The sequence below is a fragment of the Gossypium hirsutum genome, chromosome A02 (assembly GCF_007990345.1).
Source record: "Gossypium hirsutum isolate 1008001.06 chromosome A02, Gossypium_hirsutum_v2.1, whole genome shotgun sequence".
Taxonomy (NCBI): Eukaryota; Viridiplantae; Streptophyta; class Magnoliopsida; order Malvales; family Malvaceae; genus Gossypium; species Gossypium hirsutum.
In genome coordinates, this window is record NC_053425.1 from 92,822,997 (window position 1) to 92,848,714 (window position 25,718).

The 25,718-nt window shown below is 34.4% G+C and overlaps 1 protein-coding gene across 2 annotated transcripts; it reads right to left on the reverse strand.

The window, feature by feature from the left end:
* Nucleotides 1-721: 721 nt before the first annotated feature.
* LOC107951860 (pentatricopeptide repeat-containing protein At3g21470) lies at nt 722-5,445 on the reverse strand. Of its 2 annotated transcripts, XM_041084804.1 has the most exons (4): nt 3,584-5,445; nt 3,221-3,286; nt 2,757-2,929; nt 722-1,207 (listed from the first exon to the last, which is right to left on the reverse strand). In XM_041084804.1, the coding sequence occupies exon 1, from the start codon at nt 5,337-5,339 to the stop codon at nt 3,684-3,686; it is 1,656 nt and encodes a 551-aa protein (XP_040940738.1). In that variant the 5' UTR covers nt 5,340-5,445; the 3' UTR covers nt 722-1,207; nt 2,757-2,929; nt 3,221-3,286; nt 3,584-3,683. The 2 variants fall into 2 exon arrangements, with proteins under 2 accessions (XP_040940738.1, XP_040940737.1); XM_041084803.1 differs by having other exon boundaries at nt 722-2,929; nt 3,571-5,445.
* Nucleotides 5,446-25,718: the final 20,273 nt, after the last annotated feature.

Sequence of the window (25,718 nt, forward strand, 5' to 3'; positions counted from 1 at the left end):
ATCTATATCCCATACCATGCTACCTATGTACATGCCAAACTAAACCAAAATTTAGTGCCATACACTTTTCCAAGCTTGGAGATGTGATGAGATGAGTTGACCATGATCACTGTCCTAGCTCGTTGGATCTATCTTCTACCTACGTGTTAAAATAAACGTGTCAAACTGATGGAGGCTTAGTAAGTACAATATTTACATACTTATCCCTAGCGCATTCAAGAAAATAACAAAGAGAAATTAAAACCGACTTGAAATTGTCTTTTTGTTTTAGACTGAAATTAGACCTATGTAAAGTTAGGACATGAACTGTTGATGTTTCTTTTGGTGGGTTTGGATATGTGGTGAGAATCCATTCTGTAATAGGCTAATTTATAAATTAGAGATAAATTTTCTGAATTGAGAGTTCTCAACGTTTTTCGATGCTCAAGTCACTATTTGAGTGAAAAAGCTATAAGGTTAAAGATGACACTGAAAATTCGAGCAAGTGTGCGGTTAGACTTGAGGTGAAGTTAAATCAAGGCTTATATAGTAAATCCAAGTTATTCATACCACATACTGTGATTACTTAGAATTCTTTTTTAAATGTTTTTAGATTGACTTAGACATATGAATGTTATCTTTAAAAGGACCAAATAGGAAGGATTTGAAGGTAAAAGCACCTTTCATTGAGCAATTGTTGGCATTACAGAACATCAGATATAAATATTTTAAGGGAGCTTCAAACCAAACATCAGATATTTGCATTAATTTGCAGCAATCCATATGAATTAGTCAACAAAAGCCCATCAGCATTACACAATCTGAAAGCTAAACTATGCAAAATGTTTGTTCAGCCCCTCACATACCCCCAAAATTAAAGATTAACACTGTTTGTCACCTTTCGCCGCTTTCCTGATCCTAAAAATATAGTTCAGTTCCCTCACATGACTAGGGTTAACATTTTCGTAACCTGTCATAAAGGTCCTTACGAATAGCCACAACACACTCGATTAGAAGACGTAGAACACTGATGTGACCTATGAGACTAGTTTGTATCACCGTCATACAACATTGATATAAGCGGGCCGCTGCAGATTTCTGCTTGAAGATTACTTTTTCTTTGTGTTTTGGCTGATTGATGATATCCTGCAGACTCGGAGTTTTCTGAGCAACCTTAAACGTAAGACCACAAGAGGCCCTTCATAGTTCTGATCAAGTTCAAACATAGCTGCAAAGAATAAAAAACAAATCCAGTCCTCTGCTGTTGGTAAACTTTGGCCAAAAACAGCCTACTTTTTTGCTAAGATGTAGCATAAATGGACTGATCAAAGCAATTTCTCCAACCCTACAATTAGCGGCCTTGTACAAGCCTTGATCGCCAATGAAACAAGTTACTCAAAGAACCCAAATTATTAGTATAATCCTTGACACTAGACTCTGCAATTGTAATACCACTCATCGGTGAATTATCTTCTCATTAACAGAAAAAAAAAATTAAGAAAGAAAGTTTGCTTTAAAAGTATTATATTCTTTCAAAAAAGAAAGTTATACTTTTCATCTTTCATATCCTCATTTGTCCAAACACATCTTTTGTTAGACAATTCCAGGGTCAAAATCCTGTAGTAAAATTTATGAAATTCTCCAGCACATTGGAGAGGCCAACAATATTTTCAATTGTGTATTCAAACTGCACAAAAATATCGTTTATCGCATTTTCATGTCTCTCTGGAAAGAAATTTTTACACCGTAAAACCAGTTTCTTTATGTAACGAAATGGATATGTCAAATCAAAAATTTATTTATAAGCACAAGCTGTTTATTAATTATGGAATTGAGCACTATCAAGTTATGTTACCATAGTTGCAGAGTGCAATTAAAACATCAAGGAATGTTTGATTATGGCATGTCTCAGATGTGGATTCTGGCACAGTTTTAGATAAATGTATGATCCCTATGAATAAAAATGGACCTTGAATTTAGATGGTGCTGCCGTTTCATGGGAAACTAAAAGAGAGGGTTGGAAAATGAGCAAGTACTAAAAGGGAAGGTTGGTAAACGAATGGATTCTGATCTAGTATAGGACGGCACACTAAAACCTGGGGTTTAGACCAATTGGTTCATGTTCTCCAACCCCCTTTCCCATCCCCAGTTTTCGACTTCCTTTATACCAAACACTCAGCAACCGAGATGAACCATTTTCAATCGAAGAAATATATGGCAGTAGGAATAAATTTTAGTGGTTCAGAACAGCCCAATTGCAAAGCGGTAGAAGATGGGTTGCTATAAGTTCCAAAAACCTAAGATTAGATTCTGTATGAAATCAGATGTCAATGCTAAGTGCACAGGTTTTTTTGTAGCTTCCAGCTAGCTATATAACTTTTCTGCAAAATCTTATTTGAAAAAAAGTTGAAGACTGTAGAGCACTGCTGCAAATACTTTCATTCTTATTTGCCTTTTTTGTCTCAGACATCCAAATTCTAGACAAAACATAAAGATTCAACTATCCTCATTAAATCTTTGTAATGCCTTCCATTGATGACCCACTCATAAGATTTTGATCACTGACTATGATTTGACCATATTTTTCATGAAGAGGAAACAGATAGGCCATACCCCTTCCTCTTAGACACTGTTACTATGATGTTCTGTATGAAGCCAGGACAAAAAAGGGTTCATACAATTTCAATACTGAAAGCAGTTCCAGTGTCATAAATCAAGGAAAACATACTTTATCCCCTTATTGCTATGCAAGCTCAATCAACTTAAAGAAGGCCAACCTTTTTGTTGCCGCCAGCAAAAATTCTCAGTCAAATAATTTCTCTTCAATAGATGCAAAGGCTTGAAAACAGTAGCCCCTATTTTCTTCATCCCATTATCAACATTTGCAGGAATGATGAAGATTGTTCCAAGTGTTAAAGGCACTTATGTCTTTCTTATCGATAACGTCTCCCTGCAAAATAACACAAACCAATTTTCTTTTGTTACAACAAACAAGAGAACTTCACTTCTAAAACCTTCATTTATTGAGAAAGATTGACATGTGAAGATGAAAAATTAGGAAATTTTAAAATAAAGACAATTGACTTAACTGTCTTAATATTAGATTTTACTATCTACAGTAAAATCTTTTCCTAATACTTTGGAAGTGATGAATTTGTTCATAATTGTATCTAAAATACTGTTATGTACAGTATTTAGTATCTTTAACTTTCTTCTTTAACTAGCATGCTAACAGTTATACCTGAGGAAAAACAGATTTAAGGTTACACTCTCAGGGCAGCCTAAAAAATGGCATTCGGATTAAAACCTAAATCAAAGCAACAATGATTGTATTAGTGATAAAATAAAATAAAAGGAAATAATAATGCTAATATTATCTTAAGAATTAAAAAGGAAGTTGGATTAATTTAACATAAACTGGTATGAAAAATAAATCAGAACCCTCTTTATTTCTTGTCTGAAATGGAGATACCATTAATTGCCTATGTATTTTAACCTACAATTTCCTTTTACTAACAATTAATTTTTAATTATGACAAAAGTATTACGAAAAGGGGGAAAAAAAACCAAGAATTCCTTTTGCAAATTAACCTATTTAACCAACCCCTACAATCTTCTGTTACATTGGGATTTGCATTGTCAAGCTCACGCATCGGTGCATAGTCTATAATGGTCCAAGAGCGATGGGATGGTATCTTATTCGATCAAAGTTGATGGGAACTAATTGGCAGCTCCATACGATTGGGTATAATTGAACTGAGTCCTGGATTCTTTTGAAATCCCTTGTTCACCATTGCTGTCCTCATTTTTTCAGCCTTTTCCCATCTGTCTGAAGCTGCATAAATATTTGACAACAGTACAAGATGTGAATTATCCCCAGAATCCATGTCATCGTCCATTTTACCAACATCTTGCATCACCTGCTCTACCATATTTGTATCCAAATGAATCCTGCAAGCGCCAAGCAGAGCTCCCCAAACTACATCATTTGGCTTTATTGGCATTCTCTTGATTAAATCGAAAGCTTCTTTCAATCTCCCAGCGCGTCCCAGAAGGTCCACTAAGCAACCAGAATGCTTGATGGTTGCTACCAAACCGTAAGTCTCTATCTTGGAGAAAACATCTAACCCTTCATCTACACAACCTCCATGGGCACAAGCTGATAGAAGAGAAAGGAAAGCAATGTCATCTGGCATCTCATTCGATTCTTCCATTCTTTGAAAAAACTCAAGAGCTTCTTGGTTCTTTCCATGAGTAGCAAGACCTAAGATCATGGAATTCCAGCAGACGCTTGTCCTATGTCTCATTCCTTCAAATATCAATCTTGCTTGGGCTAGATCCCCACACTTTGCATACATATCTAATAGCGCATTCAAAACAAACTGATTAGCCTTCATTCGCTTCTTCTTAATAAGATAATGGATTTCTTTTCCAATATCTAATTCACCTAACTGTGCGCAGGCAGATAAAACACTTGTGATGGTAACTTCATCAGGTTCAAAACCTTCATTTTGCATTTTCTTATACATGCGCAAAGCTTCCTCACAGAACCCATTTTGTGCATAACCTGTAATCAATGAATTCCAATTCACCAAATTCCTAACAGGAATTCTATCAAAAAAGTTCCTTGCTTCCTTAACATTGCCTCTCTTACGATACCCAGAAATCATTGATGACCAAACAAAGTAGTTCCTTTCTGGCATCGTATCAAAAATCTCCCTTGCAGCTTCTAGTTCTCCATTTGCATTATACCCGTCAACCATCACTGTCCAAGTCACCACAGTTCTTAACTTCAATGGAACTCTATCAAAAAACTGTCTTGCTTTGAAAGTATCTCCACACTTGGCAAACCCATCAATCATCTCAATCCAAGTCACTGAATTTCTTCTGATTGGCATCTTTTCGAACACTTCCAATGCAGATTCTCTATCCCCATTTTTAAAATACCCACCAATCATCGCGTTCCATGTCACCACATTTCTCTCAGGCATCTCATCAAACACTTTCCGGTAATCAATCAAATTACCGCATCTTGAATAAATGCTCAGCAAGGACGAAGCAATATGTAAATCAACAGCCACCCCAAACTTGATGGATTCGGCATGCAAAGATTTGCCATAAGTTTGGGTTGAAGCAGAAGCACATACCTTGAAAATCAAAGGAACCACACCAAATATATAGAGTCCTGTTTGGCGTATTTGGGTGTATAAAGAAAGCACTTGATTAGTAGCTCCTTCAGAAAGGTGGTTTCTAATGATATACGACCAACTAGGTTGATTTGGGTTTGAATTGTTTTTGGCTATATTTCCTACGATTCTAATGGCTTGTTTTGGGTTTTGAGGCAATTTTGTTGTTTTCATTGTCTCATAGTTTTAATTTTCAAGGAAGTAATAGGGATGTAGTGATCATCATCAATAAATCTTGTATTGTACCGTTAAATATAAAATGCTTACTCTTTCCAAGACATCCATAAAAGATCTCATAGTCTCCATCTCTATAATTTTATTTATTTAAGTAGGATAAAGACAATCCGAATATTTTAACTGTTTTTACATTTCAAGTTGAAATAAAAGGTTATTGATTTTAATTTTATCAAATGGTTACTAAATTATTTAACAGATTTTATTTAAGTCATTAGACTATTAAAACTATTATTGTATATTTTTCTCTGTTTACATCACCTACATTAATGAAAAACTCTCATTTTCTTTCTCTTCTAAAGTTTAGTTCTTTTTCCATGAAATAACTTTGAGCATCAAGAATCAATGAATCAAAATTGAAATAGTTTTTTTTTCTAATCTTCAATATTGACCGTTAGATCGATTTGGATCTAAAATATATTCTTCTACTCGTTGATAGTTACTCTGATTTATAGTATTCACCGTCAAATTATTGCTTGGAGTTCATTAGTCGAATTTAAAAAAAAAACTTCACAACCTAGTGACTTAAATAAAATGTTTTGAATAGTTTAGTAACTTAAATGTAAACTTCCAAATAGTTCAATAACCATTTTATAATTTTTTGAAGTTGAGTAAACAAAATGTAAACTTACCAATAGTTTAATAATTTTAAGTGTATTTTACCCTAAAATAAAAAACGTATAGACTAAACTATTAACTTTGTTTAAATTTTTTTTTTGTTGATCTAATAATAAATTTAGTACCTTAATATTCACAATTTTTATCATCTTAATCCTAAATATAAAAAATTTAACAAATTTAACTCTTAAATGTCTCAAACTTGTAACAAAGTGTCCATTCTAGATCCCTTTCCACAATAATCTTCTCATGATTGATAAACTAAATCGTGATCCATACGAACTTCTAACTATTTCACTACCAAATCCGCACTGGAATCCAATTCTGCAGCTGAAACCACATTCTGTATAAGAATCTGATACTTTCCTAGTCGAAAACTCTCTTTTATCTGAAGAAACATCTTGGTGGAGTACCTTTCTCAGAGCCAAGCCGCAGAAGGGACCGTTCCCAGTTTCAGCCTTTCGACTCAAGAAAACGTGTCCTAACACTCCAAAGATTTTGCCAATATTCAGCGAAACACCCTGCAGTTGCTGCAACAAGCCAGGAGTCCATTTCTGAACCTGCCAACCAAAACTAAATCCTTATTTCGATTATCGACATCAACAATTTTCATGAATCCAAGTTTGAAAAAGAGAACATCATTGGCCTTACAACTCAAACATCCTTTACCAATTCAGCATATTAATCAAGTGTAGGATGGAATCTTCATTAAACTGAAAACAATATGCAAGCTAAGGCTGAAGCAGCTTAAAAGAATCCATTTCAAAAAAACTACCAAGTTCAATACCAAGATCAATTCCCAAGAATCCAATTCTGAAAGCGAAAATATCATTGGCCTCACAACTGGAGCAATTCAACACAATCAATAATCAATTATAGAACTTAATCTTCTTGAATTATTAATACAATAGTTTTCCAAAAGCTTGGAAAAATATGCAAGTTAAGATTGAAACTCTCAATTTCATAAATTTAAAAGAAGACAATGATAAATTAATCAATAGAAATCTCAAAGCATAGATTTTTAAAAATATTAAAAAGTCAAAATTTCTCATTTTGAAATTGTTGAGGACTAAATTTATTAAATTTATTATATTTAAGAATAAATTAATAAAAAGTGTAAAGCTAACTTTATTATTAGATCAATAAAGAAATTCATCGTATCTTTCCGCTACTCATCTGGCCACAACAAAAAATTGATTTGAATATTTAATTTAAAAAATTTAATAACTAAATCCAAAAAAATAAAAATAAAATTAACTCAATAGTTTAGACACATTTTTATGCTTTACCCAATAAAAAAAAACTTTGATTGCTCGAACTAAACCCATTTTTTAAATTTATAATTAGTTTAAATGTAATAGTTTGTTCTTTAGTGGTGTCGAAAATTGTGATTTTGGGACCACAAGTCGATGAATAAATCCGTATAATTAGTACTTAAATTATACGAGTCAAAAATAATTTTTATAATTAATTTTGATTTGAGGATTTTAACTAATTGAATTAAAAGTTAGTATAAGTTATTTGGTTCAAAAGGCAAGTGGTTATTGAAAACGAGCTATTAGGACCTCATTTCCGTAATTTAAAGACGTAAATAATTTTATTAAATATTTACAAAGTTGTATTATATGTGAATTGAAGTTTGATCGGTAATTTTGATGATTTATTGCTTAATCACGATAAAAGGATTAATTTGTAAAAGAGGTAAAAGTTAATTCCTATAGATTTAAAATAATAAAGGGACCAAAATGGCAATTAAACCATGGTTAAAAATTCAAAGCGGTGGTGGATATGATTAATCCACTATCTTTTGGGCTATTTGCTCTTTTAGTCCTAATTAGTTTAGCGCTAAATTGAAATTAAGTTTTTTTTAGTTAGAATTTAAAAAGATTGAAGGACCAATTGTGTAATTAAACCTTCCTTAGATGGTAATTATACCATATTTATATATCATGGACACTTATGGACATGATTTAGTAATTTTATATGTAACACCCCTTACCCGTATTCAACGTCGGATAGGGTACGAGGCATTACTGAACTTAAGCACAAGCAAACATACATTTTCGAGCAGTAAATTTTCGTCCAAAATTAAAACCTTTTGCATTTAATCATAAAGTCCCTAATACGAGCCTACGAGGCCCAAAACATGCATTAGAAATGGCTCGGGACTAAACTGAGAACTTTAGAAAATTTTTCAACAATTAGAAAATTTTTGCCCTAAATAAGAGTCACACGCCCATGTGCATTTGGGACACTCCCGTGTGGGTAGGCCGTGTGGTCACACACGCCCATGTCCCGAACTCATGTAACTCTCTGTTTGTCACCCAAGAACAAATTGAAGACACACGGCCAAGTCACACGCCCGTATGCTAGGTCGTGTGGTCAATTTAAAATTCATGATTTTTCATTAAATATATGCAGACTTCACACGCCGAAGATACATGCCTGTGCCTGAGGCCGTGTCATCCACACGGTTGAGACACACGCCCGTGTGCTCAATTCTGAGCATTCTGTTTCTCACAATTTAGGTGCAAGGAACACACGACCTAAACACATGCCCGTGGGGCAGACCGTGTGTCACACACGGCCCAGACACACGCCCATGTGTCTACCAGTGTGGACAAAAATAAGACTATTTACCAAGCCTTTTTGCCACTCTTTTAAGCATACACCTACACAACACAACATAGCACTAAACCAAGCATATACATACAACCAAATCAGCCACAATCAAGACATCCACACATCAATCACATGCTACCATTTATCATACACAAACATCACATAATTATCAACTCAAACAAGTAAATTCCCACATCCATGAAAAAAACATCATCATATAAATTACTTAAACCAATAATAGCCAATTTCAAATGGCCTTATACAAAATGAATTTTCAACTAATATAAGCCAACACATTTGACTAAATCAATTATGACACATAACAAAATGACTAAGACTCCTATACATGCCATAACTTAAAATGTTGAATTCATTGGTAATATTTAATGATAGTGTGAGTGGATCTCTGACGGTCTCCGATCCCCGAGCTAGCTTGAAGATACTATAATACAAGGGAAAGGAAGGGGAGTAAGCTATAAAGCTTAGTAAATTCCTATGCAAATAATAAGCATCATAACCACACATTTACATAAAATTAACATGATGAAAATTAGCATGAATGTTATTAAAATCTTATAGTCATAACTTACTCAATCACAACCTTACCAAGGGTTCATCACATATCGAGCTCATTACGAATGAGTTTTACGTACATACATGCACCAACTCGCAACATAACCATATCCTTTCACAACTTTGATATTCCCGTTGAACACTCAGAATATTAACAGATACTCGGAAATCTTGCACATAAGTGCCATATATGTAGCCGAAGCTACCTCATATCTCATAATACATATGGGCTCGATTTCGAGCTATTTATAGGCCTACTCACACAAGCTGTCAGTCAAGACGGAGCTACACAGTGCTATTCAGACAAGCTGTCCGATATTCGTAACTCATGCCGGACTACCCAGCCACTGCTAGGACGTACGAGACCAGCACCCGAATCACATAAACACATGGGTTCCTAATGACATGTCACTCGTATCCTATTCTATTCCTAAGGCTCAATCGGGAATTCTCGCTTATCGAAACTTTGTTGAATACATCCAAAGAGTCAACCACAATTCATACAATATTAAAACATTTAAAACATAAATATAACAATGCATTATTTAAATACGAACTTACCTCAGTACAAAAATAGTAGAAATTGGACCTAATCGTCAAACACTTTGTTTTTCCCCCTATCAAGGTCCAAACCTTATTTTTCTTGATCTATAATAACAAATTTAACTCATTTAATACTCACATTGTTCAATTCAGTCCAAAATTCATATTATGAAAAATTACATTTTTGCCCCTAATGTTTCACATTTTTACAATTTAGTCCCTAGGCTCGTAAAAAAGAAATGTGTTCAATTTCTTCAAAACCAAAGCCTAGTCGAACCATTTTCATACTCATACCCACATTTTTCATTTAATTACACTTTTACTATTTATTTTTGTAGCTTTTACAAATAGGTCATTTTTGACATTTTCATAAAAAATCACCTAGCAAAAGTTGTTTATCTTACATATAACATGTATTTTCTACCATTAGAAATCAAAATACACAAGTATCTATCATGGGAAAAAATTTAGACTTTGATTATTTCTTAAATTAGTGGTAGAAATAGATAGATCGGGTTGCAACGACTTCAAAAATGTAAAGAGCATTAAAAACTGGGCAAGAACAGACTTATAATCTAGCTTGGAAGTGCCCAAACCCTAGCTATGGCTTCCCTTTCTAAAATTCAGCTATGGTGAGGAAGATGGACAAATATTTTGGCTTGATTTTTGCTTTTTAATTCATTTAATTACCAAATGACCAAAATACCTTTTTCTTAAAACATAAAATTTCTCTTACTTCATGTCCATTTCTGTCCACTAACTTAACAAATGGTCTAATTATCATCTAAGGCCCTTTAACTTAAAATTTCATAGCAATTAGACACCTCTAGCTTCTAGAACTCAAATTTTGCACTTTTTACAATTTAGTCCTTTTTGCTAAATTGAGTACTCAAACATCAAAATTTTCGAACAAAATTTTCACAGAATCATTCTATAAAACTGTAGACAATAAAAATATAAGAATTTTTTTTTGCGTCAGATTTGTGGTCCCGAAACCACTATTCTGACTAGACCCAATATCGGGTTGTTACAACTCTCCCCCATTTAGGGATTTTTGTCCTTGAAAATCTTACCAGAAAATAGGTTTGGGTACTATTTTCTCATAACTTCCTCAGGTTCCCACGTAGCCTCTTGGACCCCATGTCTTTGCCATAAAACTTTTATTAGGGCTATACTTTTATTTCTCAATTGTTTGACTTCTCGAGCTAAGATCTTGATTGGTTCCTCACTATAAGTCATATCGAGTTGAATCTCAATCTCTGTTGGAGAAATCACATGTTATGGGTCAGAATAGTATTGTTGCAATATCGACACATGAAACACATTATGAATCATTGCCAACTCTATTAGTAAAGCAAATCGATATGCCACTAGCCCTATTCTTTCAATAATCTCATACGACCCAATGAAACGTGGACTCAACTTGCCTTTACGGCCAAACCTCAGAATCTTCCTTCACGGAGATACTTTCAAAAATACTTTATCACCAATTTGAAATTATATCTCTTTTCTTTTCAATTTTGCATATGACTTTTGTTAATCTGAAGCGGCTTTCAAGCAATCACGGATTACCTTTGCTTTTTCTTCGGTTTCTCTAACCAAATCAACCCTGTGAATCTGTCTCTCACTAAGCTCTGTCCAATACAACGGAGTTCGACACTTATGGCCATACAATGCCTCATACGGTGCCATTTTTATACTCAATTGAAAACTACTATTATAAGCAAATTCAACCAAAGGTAGATATCTTTCCCAACTACCTTAAGATTTTAGAACACAACATCGAAGCATATCTTCAAGAATCTAAATTACTCTTTCGGATTGACCATCGGTTTACGGATGAAAAGCAGTACTAAAATTTAACTTCGTACCCAAAGCCTCTTGTAATTTCTTCCAAAATCTCGAAGTAAACCTCGGATCTCTATCCGAAATAATAAAAATCGGCACTCCGTGCAATCTCACAATCTTAGAAATGTACAATTCAGCTAACTTATTGAGTGAGTAGTCAGTATGTACTAGAATAAAATGTGCCGATTTCGTTAATCTATCAACAACAACCCAAACGACATCTTCCTTTTTCAAAGACAGAGGCAAACCCGTTACGAAGTCCATCGTAATTCTATCCCATTTCCACTCGGGTACCATCACTGGCTGAAGAAACCCGAAGGTGGTTGGTGTTCAGCTTTTACTTGTTGAAAAATCAAACATTTCAATACAAATTTAGAAATATCTCTTTTCATACCTGACCACCAGTAAAATTTCTTCAAATTATTATACATCTTCATACTACCTGAATGAACCAATAAACAACCACTGTGTGCCTCGTGTAAAATTTTCTGAATAAGTTTATCATTTTTTGATACACATACTTTATCCTGGAACATCAAAGAATCATCTGAACTGATTCAGAAGCCTGTATCACTACCCGATTCACACAGAGCTCTTTTGGCTTGCAATTCACTATCATTTTTTTAAGCTTCACAAATTTGCTAAATAAATACCGGTCTAGCTCTTAACTCGACCAAAATTGAACCATCGTTAGATGAGGTCAATCTCGTATCCATAGCTCTCAAAGTAAATAAAGACTTTCTGCTCAAAGCATCTGCGACTACATTCGCCTTACCCGGATGATAGTCAATCACTAGTTCATAGTCCTTCAAAAACTTGAGCCATCTATGTAGTCGCAAGTTCAAATATTTCTGAGGCATCAAGCATTTTTAACTCTTATGATCAATAAAGATATGGCATTTGTCACCATACAAATGATGACGCCAAATTTTCAAAGCAAAAACAATGGCGGCTAATTCTAAATTGTGTGTCGGATAATTCTTCTTATGCGGTTTCAACTGTCTCGATGCATAAGCTATCACTTTGGCCTCTTGCATCAACACGCATCCCAAGCCATTCAATAAGCATCATTATAAATTACAAATTCCTTTACCGATTCAGGTTGTACTAAAACTGGTGCCTCGGTCAATAATGCTTTCAATTTCTCAATACTTTGCTCACATTTTTCTGACCACTCAAACTTAACATCTTTTTGCAACAACTTGGTCATGGGAGTAGCAATCATCAAAAATCCTTTGACAAAACATCGGTAATAATGACTAATCCCAAAAAACTTCTAACTTCAGATATATTCCTTAGTGGTTTCCAATCAACAATTGCCGAAATCTTACTTGGACAACCCAAATACCATCACCTGAAACAATATGTCCCAAAAATTTGACTTCTTGGAGCCAAAACTCACTTTTACTGAATTTAGCAAACAACTTCTTGTCTCTCAACATCTGTAACACAGTTCTCAAATGCTCGGCATGCTCAGACTCGTCTTGAGAATAAATCAGAATATCATCGATGAACACAACCACAAACTTATTTAATATGGTCGGAAAATTCTATTCATTAAGTCTATAAAAATGGTAGGTGTATTAGTTAATCTGAAAGGCATAATAAGAAATTCATAATGCCCATACCTTGTCTTGAAAGCAGTTTTTGGCACATCTAACTCTTTAACTCTCAACTGATAGTAGCCAGATCTCAAATCAATCTTCGAGAATATGATTACTCCGTTTAACTGATCAAAAAAAATTATCAATCCTCAGCAAAGGATACTTGTTCTTTATAGTCACTTTGTTAAGCTGTCGGTAATCAATACAAAGCCTCATAGATCCGTCTTTCTTATTCTTTAAAAATAACACTAGAGTACCCCAGGGAGAATAACTCGGTCTCGCAAAACCTTTATCTGTCAACTCTTGCAATAGAGTTTTCAATTATTTCAATTCAGTCGGAGCCAACCTATATGGAGCAATTGATATCGGTGAAGTCCTAAGTACCAAATCAATTTCCACTTCTCTGACCAGTGGTAACCATGACAACTCTTCTAGGAACACATCTAGATATTCACAAAACTATTGGCACTATAACACCCCAAACCCGGCCCAGACGTTATAGCAGAATTTGGCGTGTCACATTGAAGTGTTTTAGCGAAAACCTTATTTCCATTGGAAACACTTCTTTAAAATGAAAAACCTTAACTACTTTGTAAAATCTCTCTTTTCAATCGCAAAAACTTGTTTAAAACATATGATTTATGAAAACTTATTCTTTAAAACTTTAGTTGTGAGAACGTAGTATATAAAAACTATGGTTTAGAAAAATCCATGTTCAACTTCTCATAATCACAACACATAAAAATAATAAAAAACCTAATTTGAATTATTAGCCAGAGGAAAGACCTTGTTACAACCTAAATCAAATAGAAATAATTGAAAATCAAAATATTAAAAATTACATAAAGACTAAGTCTAAACTTTTTATGCTAGTTGGCCACCTCCGAGTCCCTCCATCTGTTGAACCGCCTACTGAGAGTCACCTAAAAAATTTAGAAGGAGGGGGTGAGTTTTGAAAACTCAGTGTGAACAACCCTCAACAAGTATAAAGCGATCGTCAGTCATTTTGGGCCAGAGCCGAATTCAATAGCAGTGGCCTTTGGGCCTTAGCCCATGTTAGCCTCAGTTGGGCCGAAGCCCACATCGCAATAATATCATAATAATATCATACATGCAATGCTGTACAACCCACCCCAATAATCTAGCCGCTACACACCAACTCCGTCCCCCGGTACACATCATGTGGGGATATAAATATCGACACACCCAACCGATACACATCAATGGTAGCTCAGTTGTGATACTACCTTCATTGCAGCAAGCTGCCAATCATATATTGGGCTTAACAGCCGTCGGTGGATCCATGGTTGTCAAGCAACCATGTGATCCTCATATACTTCCTCCGTTCCATAATTCCCAACCCATATGCAACCTAAATAGAATATCATATGAATGCATATGAATGCAGCAGGTATACATGTAACATCCATAAATTTTACATTCAATAGATAGGGGTATTTTGGTCATTTTTGCCCTTAAGGGCATTTCAGTAATTTCCTTTTATTAGGTTTGTTACTTACCTTGGCCTGTTAACAAGTCCTCGTTGGCTAAAGTGAACAGATACTATGCACCAGGTAGGGTTCCAGATAAGAGGAGGTGAGTCATTAAGACCGCTTAAGTACCAAGCTCTCCCTAAATCTAATCCCAGACATGCATATACCTATTACCACACCTTAACCTTATGACTCGTCCACGGTCACAATTAATTAATTAATTTTTATATCAATTAAACAGTTATTAGATACTAGGCCCAAAACCCCTTATAGAGCCCAAACAAGTCTACATACATGCATATGGCCCACTAGGCCCAATCTCATTTATATGGCCTATTAGGCCCAAATCACATTCGTATGGCCCAATAGGCCAAAATCACATTCATATGGCCCATCAGGCCCAAATCACATTCATATACATGCTTTCAAATAATTTCCATCACTTAACATCAAGTTGCCAATTTTGTCTATTGTGGGCTCAACAGCCCATCAGGCCCACTTAGCCCATCTTGGCCCGGTTGGCCAAAACATGACCCAAGTTCATGGAATCGCCTATGGGGCCTCAGATAATCTATCAGTTTCCCCCTTACGAGTGTTCGTGCACACGCAAGACTACCGTAGCCAAACTTTCGGCTTTTCGGCATTTCACCTTTTCGGCATTTTGGCTTTTCGGGATTTGCCGATCTACTTGTGTGTGCAGTGTATGTACACATTTTCGGCTTTATATCAAGTTATCATAGGGTAGAAGTCACACCTTATCACTTGGAGTACTAAGTATGCATAATCGCCCGAACTTATATTGTAACATCCTAATTTTGGGCTTAGTCGGAACAGTGGTTGTGGGACCATAAATCCGATGAAGAAAATTTTATTTTTATTATATTTTTATGGTCTATGATTTCACAGAATGATTTTCGTGAGAATTTCGTTTGAAAATTTCGACATTTGGGCACTCAATTTAGTAAAAAGGACTAAATTGTAAAAAGTGAAAAAGTTGAGTTTTATATGTTAGATGTGTCTAATTTTCATGAAATTCTAAATGGGAGGTTCTTAAATGATAATTAAACCATTGTATAACTTGTTGGACAAAAATGGCCTTGGTTGGGTAAAATTTGAAAGAATAGTAAAAAGGGCATTTTGGTTATTTAGAGGTAAAATGAATTAAAAGACAAAATTTAAACCCCAAATGTGTCCCTTTCTTCTTGCTACAGCAGAATGTACCAAGAGCAGCCATGGTTAGGGTTTGGCCAAGGTTGCAAGCTTAATAGTAAGTGATTCCGAGCTCTGTTTTTAATGTTCTATGTATTTTTGAAATCCCGGTAACATGATCTGCTCATTTCTACCATTATTTTGAGCTAGGATTTATGTTTAAAAATTTACCCGTGAATGATATGCATGTATTTTGATGTTTAATGGTAGAATATGAAGCTTGAAATTGTGTTAAACAACTTTTGCTAAGCGATTTTACGTGAAAACGAGTAAAATGGTATAATCGGTAAAAATACCTAATGTTCATAAGTACATGTTAGAGTGAGAATTTGATGTTGCCATAGAAGGGAAAAAATGATTAGCATGTCATAAAACATAAGAAAATAGGAAGAAGTTTAATTTCCGATCCTTGGGAAAAAAGTACAAATATGCAAAAGTTTAGGGGTCAAAATGAAAATTTGTAAAAAAATGATTTTTAGACCCATATAAATAGTGTGACTAATTAGTAGGCTAAATGTGATATTATAGATCAAGGAAATCGAGATTTGGGCTTAAATTGGGAAAATACAAGGTTATGGACTAGAATGGTAAATTGTCATTTCTAGATCCGAGGTAAGTTTGTACATAAATAATTTATCGATTCTTTTTATTTTATTATATTTTGTTATCATATGAAATGTGGCTGCCTATAGAATGGATTATTTGTTGTAAATTGCAAATTGAAAAAGGACTATGAATAAATTGTAACATATTGGAAAGTGAGGAATTTCCCGGTTGAGCCTTCGGAATAGTAACGATGTGAATGATCTATTGTTAGGTCACGTGTGTAGTACTAAGTGCAGGCTACTACATGTACTAGATAATTGGTCGCATGTGTAGTACTAAGTGCAGGCTACTATCCGTACCCGATAACTTCAATCATGTGTGTAGTACTAAGTGCAGGCTACTACGTGTATCAAATGGTTAGGTCACGTGTGTAGTACTAAGTGTAGGCTACTACGTGTACCGGATAATTGGTCGCATGTGTAGTACTAAGTGCAGGCTACTATGCGTACTAAATAGCTTTAGCTACAAGTGTGAAAATATGTGTAGGCAACTGAGTATCAGTTATTATTCCGAAGAGTTTAACGGGAAAATCGATTAAGTAAAAATACATGTGAACATGATTATATGATGAATAAGTGCTGGTATATGTTTAATAAAATTTTGAGCAACATGTTCGATATTTGAGTGAACATCGATAAGACAAAATGGATTAAGTGAAATTATGTAAGAGTGAATTTTAGTAGTAAAACAATGTTGGACAGCAGCAGTAGTGTGACTTTTAAAATTCACCAAAAATTGTGTAAGTTGAATTAAATTTAAAATAAATTATGGAATTAAATATTAATGAGTCTATTTTCATATAAAATAAATAAGGGGAGCAAAAGAGTTGTATATTATGTGATATTCTAATTTTTGTAAGATAGTGTTAGAATGAATTCGAGATCCCCTATTCTGAATTGAAATTTTTTTTAAAAATTGTAGAAAACTAATTATGGGTTATAATTTATATGATTAGAATATTTGATGAGTATACTTTTAATAGAAACAAATGTGAACATTATCTGAATCTTGTATAATGAGATAAATAAATTTTAGTGAAGAAGGGTCGAAGCTATCAAATAGCAAAATAGGGGAGACTTTGAATAATAAATTGTACTTATTGTCTGGACAAAAAATTATGAAAATTTTATGGTGGAAAGATATATGAGCTTGGTTTCTGGGAAAATTTACAGATCTTAATTTTGAGGTCCGTAACTCTAGATATAAATGATTTAGTGACTGTGACTCAAGAAAGTAGCATAACCAGAACATGTGTAAATGTACAATTGGGTTAGTTTTACTATGGAAAGCATGTTTGTAAATTGCTTATTATTATTTCATGTGAGCTTACTAAGCATAAAGCTTACCCCCTCCTTTCCATTTCTTTTAGTGTTGTCATGTTAGCTCAGGGTTGGAGATCGTCGGAGGCAGCATTACACTATCAAGCCAACACCTTGACAGTATAAACACATATCCTAGAATTATCAAGTGAGTGGCATGTAAAGGGACCTAGTTTTATAACATGTGTTATTATAATTTGGCCAAATATATTGGTCTTTAGTGAGTTAATGATTCTGACTTATAAATCTAGCTATTTATATTATGTTTGATATTGATGATGTGCATATGCTTGTTTTCCATGCACGGTTGGTAATATGTTATGTGTTGTTGTGAATGTTTAAGTCTGTTAACGCCTCGAACCCTGTCCCGACGTTGGATACGGGTGAGGGGTGTTACATATATTCAACATTATACTTTATTAGTCATATTCTATTAATTCAAAATAAAACCACTACTTACCAAAAAACAACCTATACTTGCCTTGACTAGATTGATCGGCTGTGATCTGCCTCAGTAACTCGAAATCTGACGTAGTTCCCCTTCCGCATCCAGGCGAAAAGTCCCGAACGGCTGACAGCTTACGTTGCTTAAACTTGGGAGCCTCTATCCCAACTTCTCTGCTAGAACCCTCTTTTTCCATCAACTAATACTTAGCCAGTGATCACACTCTTGAATGAGAGGGAGAAAGAGAAATAAATAGAGAAACCATAGGTTAACAAAAGTAATGGTATTTGGAAAGGATAAAGAAAAATTGGCTTTTAAGAGTGTAGAAACGAATGAACTTAGAAATATTTAACAAAAGTCGAAGAAGATCTAATTCAATTACTGATTGCGAGCTCACTTGCCAACAAGAAATCAAACCCCCAAAGTGTATGACTCAACTTTTAAATGAAAAAGAAACAGTCGGCTAAGTTGAAGAGGGAAGAGGTTGATTCGATTAAAATAGGGAAGAAAAGATCAAGAGTTTGGTTTAAAAAAAGAGGAGATGATACGCGACTGAAGCACACAAAAACAACAAATGCCCTTACCTGCTCATACGACACACATATATATACTAAAAGAAAAAATAAATAAATAAATAAATAAAAATACAAACCTACACTCCCCAATCAACTTAAACTAGTTAAATTCCCTTCAATTTCTCCAATTTTTATCCTCATCATATCCACACTTAATCCTCATCCTTATCTCATTGATTTTAGCCAAAAATTCCAATTTGAATTGCATTCAAATTGCTTCCACCGATTGACCATCCTTCCCTGCGTTGAGTAGCAAAATTAATCCCCTTTTTGCGCATGGAACGACTCAAACTCCTGTCCTCCAACTTCCCAACACACTACTGGCCACTGCACCGGTACCTATTTTGTGCTAACATTCGGTCAAAATTAACTATAAGGCTTATGTGCTTAAGCCTCAGTTCTCTTAAGGAATAAAACTTTAAACTTTGTCAGGCCTGCGATTCGAACCTGCAACCTCTCATATCTATAACATGCTTCTCGCCACTGCACCACAGGCGCTCTTGTGCCATATTCCATCCCTAACTAGTTTTAAGGCCTATTTACCCACAACCAGGTTATCCTAAAAATATTTGCTACCATTCAGATTCAAACCCCCAATCTCTTAGCTGCACTATACGTCCCTTGCCACCACGACACCTACCTTATTTGTGTTGTTCTTCCTCCCCAATTATTTATAAGATCTTTCTGCCGACCTCCAGGTCGTCTAAAAAAAAACCCACAACGTCTGCTCATGCCGTAACTTAAACCCAACACCTCTCCTTACTCCCAACGCCATCATACCACCGGGCCAAGTGCATCCTTTGTGTCAAATTTCCACCAAATACATTTATAAGGCCTAAACGCTAGCTCCCCTACCACTCATGTGCGCAATAAAAATTTTTGTCAAGGCCAGGACTCGAACCCTAGACTTTTTGCTTACTACCAACGCCTCTTGCCACTAGGCCAAGCATTTCCTTGTGTCAGATTTGACCTGGCCTTATTAATAAGCCTTCTACTTAATGCTCAGGGCCTTTTTTTGAAAAAAATGCAAAATTTTGCTAAAGCCCTGGATCGAACCCAAGACTTTTTCCCACACTACCAACCCCTCCTAAATCACTTAACAATTAAACTAAACATGCAATTATAAAATATTTAAGCACATTTCATTCATTTAAGCCACCTTCTAACCAATCCCAAACTCAAGGCCCATTACTTTTAGGCCCAAAATTCAGGGTGTTACAGGCACTGATTCAATTTTCAATTTAGAAAGGCACTGATTCAATTTTCAATTTAGACATCTTTTTGTTCAACACATAAACAAGATAAGCTTCGCAACCTTTCGTTACGTACCTTGAGCAGACATAGAGGAAATCACTATAGGCAGGTCACTTGATTCATCGGTTTCAGCCCAATGAGCCTCACCATTTTCATATTTCAATTCAATAGTTTTCTATCTACAATTTACTACAGCATCATGCAATGTCAACCAGTCCATACCCAAAATAACATCGAATTCATCAAATGGCAACAACATTAAGTCAACCGAAAAATATTGACCTTGAATTATCAAAGGACAATTCTTGCAAACTTTATCAACTAGTGCATATTTGCCTAAGGGGTTTGACACTTTAATCACAAATTCAGCAGACTTATCAGGAAAATTCTTACTAAATACCTAATTCACACGAACATAAGAATGAGTCGATCCAGGATCAATCAATGTAATAACATTAGTATCATAAAGAGAAAATGTACCAGAAATCACATCAAGAGATGACGCTTCCTCACGAGCACGAATGGCATAAGCTCTAGCAGGTGCTCTGGCCTTAGATCTCACGGCTGTATCTTTCATCACACATTTACTCGACCTTGCACTATGAAATTGTTCTTTCTCAGCCTTGCACTATGAAATTATTCTTTCTCAGCCATCTCAGGGTAATCTCGAATAAAATGCTTTTGAGAACCACACTTGAAACAAGCTCGGTCATTCATCCTACACTCGCTGGGATGTCTTCTTCCACAATGCTGACATTCGGGTCTGTTAGACCTAACATTACCCACACTTTCCATTAAAGTATCTTGAGATTTAAAACTCGAATATTGCTTCCTGCGGTCTCCGCTCGAATACCCAGGTGATACATTCTAACGAGAATTTATTTCTCTAGATTTCTTTGACTGAGATTGAAATGACTTACTCATCGACCTTTTTCTTGCATCTTTAGCCTCACTCTTGGCCTTTCTTTTCTCTTTGCTTACTTCTTCGGCTTTCCAAGCTCGTTCAACCAATACAACGAATTCTTTTAGTTTCAAGATTCCAACTAACAATCGGATGTCCTCATCCAGCCCATATTGGAATCTTTTACACATAATCGCCTCAGAGGAAATACACTCGCGGGCATACTTATAGAGCCTGATAAATTCTCGCTCAAACTCTGTCACCAACATTCGGCCCTGTTTCACCTCAAGAAATTCTTTATGTTTCTGGTCGATGAACCGCTAACTAATATATTTCTTTCAGAATTCCTCTTGAAAGAACTCCTATGTAACCCTCTTTCTCGGTACTACAAATATTAGTGTTTTCCACCAGTGATATGATGTGTCCCTCAATAACGATATAGCACATTTCAAGCATTCTTCGGGTGTACATGATAATTCGTCAAATACTTTGATAGTATTCTTAAGCCAGAACTCAGCTCTCTCGGGGCTATCATCGACATTAGCCTTGAATTCCTCATCTCCTTGCTTTTGAATTTTATCAACCAGAGGCTTATTCTGTCTTACCAAATCCACACCTTGAGGAACTACGGGAAACAGTTGAGGATAAGGAGGGGGTAGAGGATGTTGAGCATTCAGATTTGTTCGAACAAACTCCGAATACCACTCATTCATTGTAATACCCCGAAAATTTTTACAGTAAGATATTATCCTTAATATAGTAAAATAAGAAAATAAAGTGACAAAAAGGAAAATTTTGAGTTGTGTCAACCTTGGGAAGTATATTATGATATATTAATTCAAGAAATGACTGAATTGTAAAGATGAGAAAAGTCTTGTTACACAAGAGTAAATACTCAAATTTTGAGGGGTTAAAGTGTAAATATGAAAAATTTGAAGGACCAATAGTGAAAATATTTTAAGGGTGGAATGATCTGGAAAATAAGGAAAATGGATGAATTAGGACCGAATAGAATAGGTGAAAAATTATGAGGAACTAAATGACAATTTTACCAAATTAAGTGATGACTTAAGGATGGAATTCTGAAAGATCATGAAGAGAAAAATGGTCAATTAGTAAGAGAGAGAGTTCTAGAATGTAATGATTATGTTGATGATATTTTAAATTAGTTAATTAGATAAATATTATTTTATTAATATTTTAATGAGATATTTATTATTATTTTATTATTATTTATTCAGTATATAAGGTAAGAAAGATGAAGAATTCTCATCATCTTTCCATGCATGCAAATGTTAGATGAGAAGAGAAGAAAGAAAGTTTTCTTTTCTTTACAATTTAGCCCTTCCACCAAAAATTTACTATTTTCACCTAGAAATCAAAAGAATTTCCATAGCTACCAAGAGAGAAAAATGTTAAGGAGACTATAGGGAGTTAGAATATCAAATTGGACTCTAGGAATAGAAGCTGGAGGGGAGAGAAAATCAAGATGAAGATTGGAACAAGGTAAGAACATCATGATATCAATATATTTTTAAGTTTGATAGTATTGAAAAGCATGATATTAATGTTAATGTAGAGTTTCCTTACATATGGTCCTATGTTCTTGATATTTTAGTGAAGAGAAAACAAGAGAAAGTGATGAGAAATAGTGTAGAGAAACAAAATAAGGGTGTTATAAACATGGTAATTAATATCTTGTACTAAAATAGTTTTGGATAGCAGCAGTGGTCTAACTTTGAAAAATCACCAAAAATTGTGGAAATTGAATTAGAAGTTGAATAGAATATTAAATTAAATTTTACTGAGTCTAGTTTTTCATAGAAGAAATGGTGTAAGCAATGAGTAGTAAATTGTGAGATATAACAAATTTAGTTAGACAAGGTCAGATTGATTTTGGGTTCCCCTGTTATGAATTTGGAAAATCATAAAAAATTGGAGAAAAATAATTACTAGCTTAAATTGATATGTTTAGAATTCTGAATGAGTCTATTTGTAGTATAAACAAACAGAAACATCATTGAAAATCTGTACAATGAGATAATTAATTTTTAGTGAAGAAGGGTCAGAACTGTCAAACAGTAGAATAGAGGTGACTTTAAAGAATAAACTGTACTAATTAGCTAAAGAAAAAATTCTGAATATTCCCGTGGGGCAGATCGTGTGTGGCCTAGACAAATGCCCATATGTCTACCCGTGTGGACAAAAATAAGGCTATTTACCAAGCCTTTTTGCCACCCTTTTAAGCACACACCTACACAACACAACATAGCACCAAACCAAGAATATACATACAACAGCCACAATCAAGACATCCACACATCAATCACATGCTACCATCTATCATACACAAACATCACATAATTATCAACTCAAACAAGTAAATTCCCACATCCATGAAAAAAACATCATCATATAAATTACTTAAACCAATAGTAGCCAATTTCAAATGGCCTTATACAGAATGAACTTTCAACCAATATAAGCCAACATATTTGGCCAAATCAATTATGACACATAACAAAATGACCAAGTCTCCTACACATGCCATAACTAAAAATGTTGAATTCATTGGTACCAAAATATTTGATGATAGTGTGAGTGGATCTCCGATGGTCTCCGATCCCTGAGGTAGCTTGGTGATACTATAAGACAAAGGAAAGGAAGTTCCTGTGCAATTAATAAGCATCATAACCACATATTTACATACAATTAACATGATGAAAATTAGCATGAATGCTATTAAATCTTATAGTTATAATTTACTCAATCACAACCTTACCGATGGTTCATCACATATCGAGCTTATTACGAATGAGTTTTACATACATACCTGTACCAACTCGCAACATAACCATATCCTTTCATAACTTTGACATTCCTGTTGAACACTCAGAATATTACCGGACACCCGAAAATCTTGCACATAAGTGCCATATATGTAGCCGAACGTACCTCATATCTCATAATACATATGGGCTTGATTTCGAGCTATTTACGAGCCTACTTACAGAAGCTGTTAGTCAGGATGTAGCTACATAGTGCTGCTCACACAAGTTGTCAGGTATCCGCAACTCATGCCGGACTACCCAGCCACTGGTAGGACGTACGAGACCAGCATCCGAATCACATAAACACATGGGTTCCTAGTGACATGTCACTCGTATCCTATTCTATTCCTAAGTCTCAACCGGGAATTCTCGCTTATCTAAACTTTGTCGAATATGTCCAAGGAGTCAATCACAATTCATACAAATAGTGAAGCATTTAAAACATAATTATAATAATGCATTATTTACATACGAACTTACCTCGGTACAAAAATAGTAGAAATGAGACCTAATCGTCAAACACTTTATTTTTCCCCCGATCAAGGTCCAAACCTCATTTTTCTTAATCTATAATAACAAATTTAACTCATTTAATACTCACATTGTTCAATTCAGTCCAAAATTTATTTTTCCCCTAATGTTTCACATTTTTATAATTTAGTCCCTAGGCTCGTAAAAAGAAATGTGTTCAATTTCTTCAAAACCCAAGCCTAGCCGAACCATTTTCATACTCATACCCATATTTTTCATTTAATCACATTTTTACTACTTATTTTTGTAACTTTTATAAATAGGTCCTTTTTGACATTTCCATAAAAAATAACCTAGCAAAACTTATTTATCTTACATCTAACATGAATTTTCTACCATTTGACATCAAAATACCCAAGTATCTATTATGGGAAAAAATTTAGACTTTGATTATTTCTTAAATTAGTGATAAAAATAGATAGATCGGGTTGCAATGACTTAAAAAATGTAAAGACTATTAAAAATTGGGCAAAGAACAGACTGAAAATCGAGTTTGGAAGTGGCCAAACCCTAGCTATGGCTTCCCTTTCTAAATTTGGCTATGGTAAGGAAGATGGACAAAGATTTTGGCTTGATTTTTGCTTTTTAATTCATTTCATTACCAAATAACCAAAATACCCTTTTTTTTAAAACATAAAATTTCTCTTACTTCATGTCCATTTTTGTCCACTAACTTAATAAATGGTCTAATTACCATCTAAGGATGTTTGATTTAAAATTTCATAGGAATTAGACACCTCTAGCTTCTAGAACTCAAATTTTGCACTTTTTACAATTTAGTCCTTTTTGCTAAATTGAGTGCTCAAACGTCAAAATTTTTGAACGAAATTTTCACAAAATCATTTTATAAAATTGTAGACCATAAAAATATAATAAAATCAAATTTTTATACATTAAATTTGTGGCCCCGAAACCACTGTTCCGACTAGACACAAAATCGGGTTGTTACATTATAAGTTTTATTAAAAGGTTAATTTCATAAAAAGTAAAAAAGTAAGTTAAAATAATTAAATAAATAAATAATAATATGATAAATTTCCTTTCTTCTTCTAGGTGGAGCGAATACACCATGGAAGAGAAGAACAAGCTTCGGCGAAGTTAGGGTTCTTTAATTTGGTGAGTAAATTTCGCCCGTTTTTAGTAATTTTTATGTTTTTGAGCTCGTATTAGCTTAATTTAGCTAACCCGGGGACTAGTTTGTAATACTTTTAAACGTTGTAGATTATGTCATTGATGAATTTAAGTTCTTGAAGTTTTATGGTAAATTGTTAAGATTGGTTGTTAGATAGGACTATTTGGTAAAGTAATTTGTAGTAATTTTAATGTTTAAGGATTAAATTGTTAAAA